The 11,452-nt window shown below is 37.7% G+C and overlaps 1 protein-coding gene across 1 annotated transcript; it reads right to left on the minus strand.

Annotated features, from left to right (window-relative positions):
* Window positions 1–1,549: 1,549 nt before the first annotated feature.
* On the minus strand, window positions 1,550–8,831 carry LOC147848862 (DIS3-like exonuclease 2). Its single transcript, XM_087338022.1, has 7 exons — window positions 8,518–8,831; window positions 6,040–6,668; window positions 5,888–5,941; window positions 5,402–5,470; window positions 3,085–5,313; window positions 2,635–2,706; window positions 1,550–2,492 (listed from the first exon to the last, which is right to left on the minus strand). Exons 1-7 carry the CDS (start codon window positions 8,795–8,797, stop codon window positions 2,118–2,120), a joined length of 3,708 nt encoding a protein of 1,235 aa, XP_087194148.1. The 5' UTR covers window positions 8,798–8,831; the 3' UTR covers window positions 1,550–2,117.
* Between the last annotated feature and the right edge of the window lie 2,621 nt (window positions 8,832–11,452).

Raw genomic sequence — 11,452 nt, forward strand, 5'->3', positions numbered from 1 at the left:
ACCAAAGTGTTCATCGTCATAGAGTTAAGTATCCGGCACTAGTACACCGGTTATGAAGATCGTGACACCAACGAAAGTCACCAAGTGCAACCAAGCATAGGAAAATGGCAGGATAGAACAAACCAAAGAAGGACCAATGTAGCCCAATCGACACTCTAGTGTGAAAAAGAGATACTTCGTAGAAAGCTATAAAACCCACCTTTTGGTGACTTTTAAGCTTTCTCATTCTCGAGAGTTCTCTTCCCATTAGCATATTAAAGCTCTTTCTCTATCTCCCTAATCCTTATTAGAGGCCACAACTTTGTCTTTGAATGTCTAATTCACTTTAATGAGTCCCTTATATTGACGCCTAGCCATTGGTGTAGAAATACCATTTTCATATATGGGCCATGTTTGTAAAATCAAGAAAGGATTGATCTAAAATATAAGGAATACCATTTTCATAATCATAAATTAATTTAGGCCTACATATTTAAGGCCATATGTGTAATTCTAAGGAAGGTTCTAAAAACATGGCCATTTTATAATTATTAAACATGTTTCTAGAAACTTCTCGAGAAGGCTAATGAGGTTATGAGTAGCCTATCAAAGCCACTTAGGGAGGGGGGGGGGGGGGAATCCAAAAAGAAATTAACAAAGGAAGCAATCAATCAAGGAATAAAGTGAAGAAACAAACGATATTGTTGAGCAAGAACTTGAAGTGAAGCAGAAGACGAAGAAGACAAAGATAGTGATCAAAGAGAATAAGATAGAGAAAAGGAAGAGTTGCCCATGGTGAGCAAAAAAGAGAAGGGTGACAAAGAGGCAAGAGAAAGGGGAATAGCCTATTACAAAAGCTTTCTGCCATTAAGCAGTGAGCAAGAGTTCATAGCTATCTCCCTACACAGACATGAGAGGTGTAAGTTAAGTCATTTTACATTCTCGTGACAATTAAAGTAGTTCACATATAAGTGATGTAAATTGATATATTCAAGTAATAAAAGCATTCAATTTCACTTTATCCTCACTATCAACGTCCATTTCATATAATCATGCTCTTTCCCCCAACCATCTCATTTACTTCTATGACGATTCCAACTGCAACAATGTGTCCTTACAATGAGCATAAAGTGGACCATGGATGGCAGACATATATTTAGCTCTATTAGGCCTAGCAATAGCTCATGCCTATGTGAAGCATTAGGCCTACAAAGAAAAGGGCTACCCTTGCCTTGAAAACAATAGATCTCAAGTCATTAATGGATAAAGAGAGAATTTGTTTATAGGACAAACCTCTTGCCTATGTGAAGCATTAGGCCTGCAAAGAAAAGGGCTAACCTACCTAGCCTTGAAAACAAAGATCTCAAGGCAGTAATGGATAAAGAGAGAATTTGTTGATAGCACAAACTACGTGAATATTTTGAATGTTTTATAATGACATTATTTTCTGCTGTTATTTAGGGCAATAATTCTTTAAATTGGTCACAATAAGCACTAAACAAGACAGAATTAGAACTCCTGGATCTGGTTCAAAAACTGTTAGTGTTAATTAAAATAATGCAAAAATCTGAGTTTCAAAATGTACACAAACAATGATAAGAGTGTCTGGCGTGAAAAAAGAGAAAATTACAAGACTACTGTGAAGACAGCCCAATAAAAAAAGGTGGTCTCTCCCAGTAACTTATTTGAATATGTAGCTCCAAAGCAACAGAGATCACGTTAAAAAGCAGTGAAATATCTGACTGATGCGAAGAAGCTGCAGATTAGATTAGATGTAGTTATATATCCAAAGATTCGTCCAGCCATGGAAAGCTTCATCAGCATTTTCTTGTGTATACTTGCATGACTCGGATGTCACCAGAGAGCCAACATAGCAAATGTTTAAACTCGAAGTTCCGGAAACCATCTTGAGCTGCAAAGATGGTTAAAAGAGTCACCACTGCTATGAATAGATATGCTACAAGTATAAACAAAACCCTAACCACCCAGGTAACAAAGTGAGACATATATCCCTTCAAAAAACTAGGGTATAAACTCAATGGATTTGTCTACAGAGCTATACAAGATCTGCATCTCTTGCGATGAAGAGTGTGTTATAGGAAATTTGTGAGCAAATCTCTGCATCTGAAAATAGCAAATCACTGTAGATATGAACTTAAGTACAATCGAACAGCTATATCAAGAGGTCTACTATCACCCCCAATAGCAAAAACCTGTACTGGAACTGAAGCTAAAAGACGAAGTGTTAATGGCAACACAGCAGGTTCTGGTTTCTTGCCAGCAGCAGTATTATCTTCATTTATTTCATTTGGTTCAACCACTGCTTCATCACTCATGTCGGAACTATTTGCTGGATTCACTACATAAGCTACATCAGTTAATACTCTTGCTCGACTTTGTTTTCCTTTCTTCGAGCTTCTCTGTGTTACCATGTCTAAAATCGCTGTGCATGTCATGCTGAACCACTCTACTGATAATCCTTCTGTATCTTCATAAGTAATGCGCCGCTCCATCTGCAAACAAAACCATAGACATCAAATCAGCAACTAGAAGGATATGTCGTTGTAACAAACAAAATCGTAAATATATGAAACATTAACAAGATGTCTCCCCATACTCTCAAACATTTGAAACACAACAAGCATTTTGTCTTACAGCAATGGCATATACGTAGAGTGAGACAAACTTTGGACCAACAGCTAGTACCCGTGCTTCTGAGAAAATCCACTGCATGTGCACAAAGGATTGAAATTTTGTTAAAACTTGAAGAATGTCATTAAGTCCTTCATTCATATACAAAGAATATAGTATAATTATTTTGAGGAAACCTCAAGATAACCCTGAGCTCTTCTTTGTTCCCTAAAGTGCCCCTACTGTAATTTAGTTCCCCTGATGCCCTTGGATAACTTCCGATAAGAAAAATAACACAAGCTATTTGAGCAATTATATGGAAAATTCATCTGCTTCTAAGTTTTTTTATGTACCATTTGAGTAACTATGTGGTCAATTAGTTCCCTTCTCCATTTCTGGGGTCGACCAAGGGCATTTCGAAAATTAGAAAACCACACAGGAGTATTTGGGTGTTTTGTCCCTATTATTGCTTACCTCTTTCTTCCTAAGCATAGCCCAGAGGTACACCTTGTCGCTGGCATCTCTCACATTCCTACTTGCTAGCTTTCGCCTATTGCAATGCTCAGCTAGTAAAGACAACTCTTGACAAGATGGAACTTTATGGTTATTTGCAGCAGTAGCCAAAGCTTGTTGGCCTTCGGGAGATTCAACCTTCTGCTTGTCCAACAAGGGACCAGTAATGTATCTGTTAATTATAGAAGAAGTTCCACTGTAACTCGCTCCTGAAAGTAGACCTTCAGCCTCTAAAGCTGCCGCCAGAGTTCTATGAACAACAATGTCAGGATATCTGCGAATTGGGGAAGTAAAATGGGTATAGAGTGGCGTTGCCAATGCATAATGAGCCCATTCTTCTTCATTTTTCAGCTCTCCAGTAGAAAAATATTTAGCTAGTTGCATCGGTTTAGTTGCATAAAGCATCAAAATGCTACAAAAGGCAGAATCCTCCTTGTGAGCTTCACAGAGCTTACTCAAAGACTCATGTAATGCACCAGATGAAGAAGCATCCAATTCGAGCCCATTCTTGCTACAGAATTCCTCCAGCTCTTTTAATTTGCGGAGGTTAGGTTCAGGATGGCGTCTCAACAGTGCACAGTCAGGAAATGCACCAGCTATTACTTTAGCAACAGTCATATTGGCCAAAAGCATGAATTCCTCCACCAAAAAATTAGAGTCCTGATGCTCATAGAGGCTACTGTCATTAGGTGTTCCATCCTCATCTAAGTCAAACACAAGTCTTGAATTTTGGAGACTGAGAGCACCACCTTCAAACCTTGCAACACGCCTATGTTTTGCTATAAGGTGAAGAACCTTTACATCATCAAAAATTTCAACCCATTTAAACCCCCCATGTAATTGAGGCCAACCTGAATCTTCTGTACAATTCTCTACCTCATCATTTTCATTTACTGTGACTCTCCCGTCAATAATATCCTGTACTTGCGAATATGACAGTTTACAACAAGATTTTATTATAGTGCGCCCAATCCACTGGTCAACAATCTGCCCTGAGTTATCAATATCCCACATAATAGAGAAGGCAAGGCGATCAACCCCAGGGTTAAGAGAGCATAACTCTTCACAAAGTACACGAGGCAACATAGGAAGCACTTGTTGAATGAGATAAACACTGGTCGAACGATTCTGTGCTTCCTTATCCAGTTCAGTATCTGGATGAACAAAGTATGAAACATCTGCAATGTGTACACCAATTCTTAGCAGCCCATTTTCCAAACTCTCAATTGACAATGCATCATCCAAGTCTCTAGCTGTAGCTGGGTCAATTGTGAATATTCTAGAACTTGTAAGGTTTCTTCTTCTCTTGAACTCCTCAGATGGTATACCCCAAGGTATCTCAGGTAGACATTTTAACACTGACAAGGGAAATTCTGCACTGTGAACAGCATGCTCAAATAATATGGCCGCCAAATGGGCATCTAATGCCCCACCTTGGCCAAGACTGTGAGTAACAACTGCATGGGGAGAAAATCTATCCTCTTTCCATTCCACAACAGAAGCTGCCACAAGTTCACTGCAAAGCTTTGGGTCACCCACCAGATATTTCTGTTTGAGGTCAGTAGGTAGATCATTGACAAAAACAATCATTTTTGGAAACCTGGCATCAGATGGTACAAGCAATAAAGAGGCGTTTGATATAGACGCTTTGGATGGTTCTTTCACGATATACTTATTGCCAGCCTTATGATCAATTTCCAGAAATCCCACAACTGTTTCACGGCGATCTGACTTCTCTAAAATTGCTACCACGTCACCAGTAGGTCGCTTGTCAGGATATGATGCCACAAGATCCCGTAAAGTTTTGGTTGCACTGCTCAATAGAGGAGTATCTGTCACCTCCGACTGACGGTCATGCTGCTTCTGACCCTTGTCATTTTTTAATGAAATATTTGACATCAAGTCATCTAGCAGCTGATAATTTACTTCACTGTCCTTTACTTCCATTGTGGATTCAATATCTGACAAAGCATCTGCATCTTCTCTGCTACCTTTTAAATCAGTAACGGATGTCAGTTCTAAATCGTCACATTGGCCCTCCTCATCTATAAGCTGACTCCCATGGTTGCAAGCAACGATATCAGTCACTCCAGAACTAAGATCATTACTGTTCTGATTGGCAACTGATCCTTTCAACTTGGTCCAATAAGGAACAGGATTGATGACAATCGCAACAACATCACCGTCAATCTGCAAAAAGTAATTGACATACCTTAGAATAGGAGCATAATGCAGGACTGTTAAATATTGTCCACATTTACAGGTTCAAAGGACTCACTGCTCTATTTTGGGCTTGGGCACCTTCAATAAGTACATCGACTGCAACACCATCTATGGTTGCATATGCCTGAAAAAGAGGTAGAGAAATTATTTTAATAATATAACAAATACTGAATTGTGTACTATCAGAAAAACCAAACATTCAACTAGAATTATCACAAACATTCAGATATTCAACTACTAATAATTTACAACTATTCAGCTGGAGTTCTTAAAACAAGGAACTGAAGGTAAGAAACCTCTACAAACAGAAACAGAGAAAATGACATATTAAATAAATCAAGAAGAAATGATTCTAGCATCAGTTAAATTGGGCTGATCACATTTTCCATCCTTATGGAGGATGGTGCAGTGAATGCTTTATTTAACGCTAATTCAGAATATGAAACAAAAGCATGCATCACAGATGTGTATGGTGAATAAAGCATAGACAGGATTCTCTGAGATATGTGCATATCAATAGGACTTGATAAACTGGGATTACCTCATTCCTACAATGTACATTAATTCTTAATTTACAGCGGAAAACCTTGCCATCCTGCAGAAAAAAATTTGGTGTCAATGATCAGAATTTAAAATGCATAGTACATAAGGAAACCTTTAACCAAGGCATGCATATAAAAGATGTGTACTAACCTTAATAGCAGATTCCACTTGTCCAGATGGCCAATGCATAGGAAAGAAGGTTCTATCATGTGTGCCCAGTTCGTTCTTTTGTTTGTGAGCATTAGGTGAGCAGAACCGTGCTACAGGGAACCTTCCCAGACAAGAATTTCCAGAACCACAGTTGGCCACAGACAGCTTTGAATCACTAAATGAGTTGCTTGTGCTGGTCTCCTCAAGTGAAGGAGTTGAGCCCACATATCCATCTTCAGCAGAGGTAGAGTTCTGAATAATCCTTGACACATAACTCTCTGCCTTAACTTTCGGACTGTACTTCAGCTTCTCATGCTTAACATTTGGAGAATCCATCCCTGTAGGGACTGCCATTGTTTTATTGTTCCACTTTGTCTTTGGTAAGGGAATTGCTGGAGTATCTCTAGCTCTAGTCTTGTTAGGAGTGCTGGAAGCCAATTTAGTGAAGCCATTATCACCAAATCCTGTCATTGAGAGAGAAGCATTCTGTGCAGAACATGCGCCAGAAATTGACACTTTTGAAGTATCACAATCTTTACTATTAAAACAAGGACTGGGCATGCAGCTTGGGCTTGGACTCCTTAAACAAGATGTAGATTCTTGCTTGGAAACCACTAACTCCTTAGCCCCTGAAACAAACAAGTGTACTATAATATAAGCATGCTTCTATATAAGAACTGATAACTTACAAAGCAACATAGGATACGTTGTGAGACAGGTAAAGGGAGCAGCAGGGTGATGCTGAATATTTTTCATCCCCTATGTGGAAAAGAGTACAGACTGCAGATTCAGCAGGAGGTCGTAATGTAAATCAAAGTGAAGATTTAGAGCTTAGATGTGCTTATCAAACTTTAAACCTAGGATATAAATCATGAGGCAATAGGAAAAAGAGAATAGAATGCACAGTGCAGCTTCATCAGAAAATAGTCATGTAAAACAACACGAAAATTTAAAGCTTACAAGTGCTTTACAAACTTTGAAACTAGGATATAAATTACATCAATTTTTTATTGAATAACCCTCAAACAAGGGACGGCAAAAAGAGATTGGGACTGGGGCCAGTCCTGCGTTACCTTTGCCAAAAGTTAATGATGTATAAACACAAATTTAGAAGTGCTTAATAGAACTAGAAATGACAGACACTGGGATATAAATCCCAGAAGAAAGGGAATGACATCTAAACAAGGGAATGACAAAATATAATGGGACTGGTTCCAAAGTTGAAAAGGCAGACCCCTGTTCCTATGCTAGCCATCGCTGAAAATATGAACAAAACTTGGATATAAATTAAATAAACTAATGAATGTTCTTTCATCAGAAAGTAATCACGGCAGAATTTCAAGTATCATGATGCTCAACTCTACAACTAGGATAGAGGTCCACATACAGTACATTGCTACAGAAAACACCATCAGCTAGTGTAAATGATCACTCATGTTTCAAAGTGCTTAAAATTATATAATTCTGATATAAATCATGCAGATTCAAGAAGGCAACCATGTAAATTGGCAGACAGATTTAGGACTGCTTGACAATCCAGAAACTAGCAAGAAAATAACATGAACTGAGGTATAAGGTATAACGCACCATCCAGGACATTCTTTAGTAGGCTGCATATTCACCTTCATCAGAAAACAATCATGCAAAACACCACACAGGTTTTGAGGTACTTGAACAGAATAGCAGACAGGCTTTCAAAATTTTGAGCTATGTTCACAAATCTGAATTGTTATGGCTTGCATTACGAAGAAGTAGAACCGAAATTGTGTGCAAAATATCCAACTCAATGCCTTGATTTCTAGTTGGGGTTAGATATCAGTCCAAAATAAAGAGTTTTGCATGACATATCTAACTTGATATCTTTGTTCGCCAGCAAGTCATGGAAATGCCAAAAAATGCAAACAGATAATTGCTTTACTCAAACAGACAAAAAACAATGCATACGGCATCACAAACTATATTTACAGATCGTTGTAGCTTTGCAATCAGCAAAAATCAGAAGAGAAAATAGGCATATGCCATCACAAACTACATTCACAGATCTACATAGTCTAGTATTCAGTTCAAATTCAGTAAATTAACAGGCGTATGGCATCACAAACTACACGTCAATCTGTACTGTTTATCAATGAATAAAACCAAGTAAACAATTGCTTCAACAGCAAAATCAGAAGACATAACGGGCATTTGTCATCTCAGATCTGCATATTCTATCATTGAGTGCATATGCAGCATATAATAGGATATCGCGTTTCCAACTACTTTCAAAGATATCTGAACGGTTTAACAATGAGCGAAAACACATTAACGGTGATTCAGAGGATGTAACAGGCATATGTAGCGCAAAGTACATTCTCGGGTCTGCATACTTTAATTTATGCACCGAGTTCGCAGTAAGACTCCAAGAAAAGAGAGAGCGTTTAACGCATATTATGATCAAATGGGAGATTATAAAGAAGTACGTAAAAGTACACATACCGTAAGGAGAAGAGGATGCTTCTGAAGAAAGTTCCTGAGAAGATCGGAGAGAGCTGCGTCGGCGGCGGGGTTTCTTGTCAGAATCTGCGTCGCTGAGGTAAGGTAGAGAGGGGGTAGGGCTGGCTGTACTTTGGGTTAATTCAGCCGTACTCCTGGAGTGGGAGCGAGACATGGACGGGGAGTCAGCGTACAGGAAAGGAGGAGCAGGAACGGCGTTGTAGAGCTCGGTCTTCGTTTTCTGCTTCAGAGCGATCTTCTGCTGCTTCTGTTGCATCGCCATCGCTGAAGGAATGGAAATGTGGGAGAGAGACAGAGAAACAGAGAAAGAGAGAAAGAAGAATAAAATCGAATCAAATGGTGGAACTTTTGTTATTTCTTTTTGGGTTTTATGTTTCTGGGGCGGTTGGTTTCTGTCGTTGAGTAAAAACTTTTTTTAAAGAAATCTCGTAATAGGTGCCAAAAAAAAGGGTTTTATTACCAACGATTTTTCTCTTTGTTTTTTACCTATCGAAAAAAGAACTCGTGCGAATGGCAGATGCATAGATCAAATCGAACCAATCCAGAAGCAAATCCAATCAACTAGGCATTAGAGGAATAGATGATTAGATCATCTTATTTTGATCGACCCTTCCAAATCGAGAAGCAAATCCAATCAATAAGCATGATGAATAGATGTTTGATCAATCCCTCCACATTTCATTTCCCTTTCCACACCTTCAATATGCATCGGAATTTTTCATGAACATTGTATTCTTCTTACATCATAGTTCGATCAAACTAACTGTGTTGATAGAGATAAGTTGTTTGATGCAATGCATAGCAATGGGCCTGGTTCGGTTTCTTTGCCTTGAAACCGAGAACCGAACCGAACTCAGCCGAACCATTTATGTATATAAAACAAAAACCAAACCGCTTATGAACTCTCAAGCCGTTTAAACCAAAACATTTACGAAAAGGTAAACCAAACGGTTTAGGGAAAAGTTGAAACCAAATCTACCATTTAATAAAAAATTTAAACTATTTAAGTCAAATTAATTAAAAATCTAAATAAACACAAATACATTAAATTAAACATTTAAGTTAAATTTATTAAATCAATGAAAAAAACATTTGTTAAACCATTCAATTAAATAAGCATTTAAGTTTAATTAATTAAATCAATAAAATACCCATTAAATTTTTTGGAGCCAATATCCGTTAAACCATGGCTTAACAATTCAGTTTGGTTTGAGCCAAAACCGGGCCCATAGCTCACGATGCAGTGCAAAACACATCGCTTGCACCACATCAACCAACGTTGAGATGATGAGAAATCATTGGCCATACGAAAAAGTGGCTTGTATCTCTCTAGCATGTTGGATGTGGGATCAATATATCTTCGATGATGAAGCAAGAGGAATGTGTTAAGTTGGATCAAACCCTTGCAAAAATCAATCGCCTAGCAAGTGTGACATTTTCAATCAACTCTTGATTCATATTAACAAATTCTATTGATTGTTAAGTGACGTTGCCATTTACAATAAAATCATTAAATCATCAATAAGTCCCTTACAATAGCAACTTCACTTACAAATCAATATGAGTTGTCGAAAATAGGTGATTTTGTATGAGCCAATAGTTAAGATTTTGTAGGAAATGGGTATGATGTTGTTCTTAATCAATATGTCGATGACGCTTTACTTTGAAACTATGCATTCTAAAAATGGATTTACACGATGCTTGGAAAAGTGCATCGTGCTCACATGTCGATGACTCATTGGTCACGAGATAATAAGCATGATACATTATGGTTCTCAACCAGTAAACAATATAAATTCCAAAAGCATGTTGATTTTGCACTCAACTAAGGGATTTGAGCTTGTTACCAATGTGGACAAATGTAACAATGTACCTTACCAATAGTTGAAAACAACCTTGCAACCTCATTATAAAATCAATTTACAACTCACTTTATTGGGTTAAATCATTATTAATGTCATGCAAAAGTTTTTAACTACTTCTTTATGAAATGTTTCATTGAGTAATCAAACAAACAAACAAGTTCCACAATTCATCCCAGGAGTTTCATAAAAGATATAGGCTTGCAAGGCAATTAGTCAAGACAAACAACATATGAGTTAATGTCGAACCGTTTGAATTAATATGAAACACATACAAAAGATGGAGTGATTAAGATGTAGCTAACTAGTGTTTAACCTTAATCACTTTACTCACTCAAGTGAAAGATTAACAAAGTAGGAAGAAATAGTTTGAGCTTAGGTTGTAAGAGGTGAGAAAACTCGAAAGGGAATAAGAGCTACAAAAGTTGCCAAAAGTAACTTTTATAGTTATTTAGAATAAGGTTTGGCCCCTTTCACATTGGGGTGGCCTTTTGACCAATAACTTTGAAAGGAATTTTGTTCTATTCCCATCTTCTGTAATGCTTCATTGAGCTTGTCTTGAGTCTTGACAACATCTCGATATTTTGTAATGAATGAGGTGGCTAGTCCTTTATATACCGTAACATCTAAGGCTCTTGACCATTACTTGTTCCCACTTGTTATAGGTCTATACAAACTTGTCCCAAATCTTAAGATAACTAATTTCTCGATTATCTGACCCATAACCCATTAAATTTGGCTATAGAATTGGTCCATGGTTATGCGTATACGGTATAACAAGTGGCATGCAATCGTAACATCTTTTGTCAAAACTCGACTATAGGATGTTAGCTTCCTCGACCAATCCCTCAAACAATGTCCTATTTGATTCTCCGTAACATAAGACACCCCATTCAAAACCACATCCTTTGCTTCAAGTGCTTCTAAGCACTTTGGTGTCTACTTGATACTTTGTTCATTTCGCTTCGCATTAATGTTTCCCGCTAATAATTTAAGTATCATTTAAAAACAAAATATCTATATATGTTTGAGGATTTATGGTTCTTATTCACAAC

The sequence above is a fragment of the Azolla caroliniana genome, unplaced genomic scaffold (assembly GCF_043228905.1).
Source record: "Azolla caroliniana isolate FFs.n. ecotype wild unplaced genomic scaffold, voAzoCaro1.0.p SCAF_197, whole genome shotgun sequence".
NCBI classification, from domain to species: Eukaryota; Viridiplantae; Streptophyta; class Polypodiopsida; order Salviniales; family Salviniaceae; genus Azolla; species Azolla caroliniana.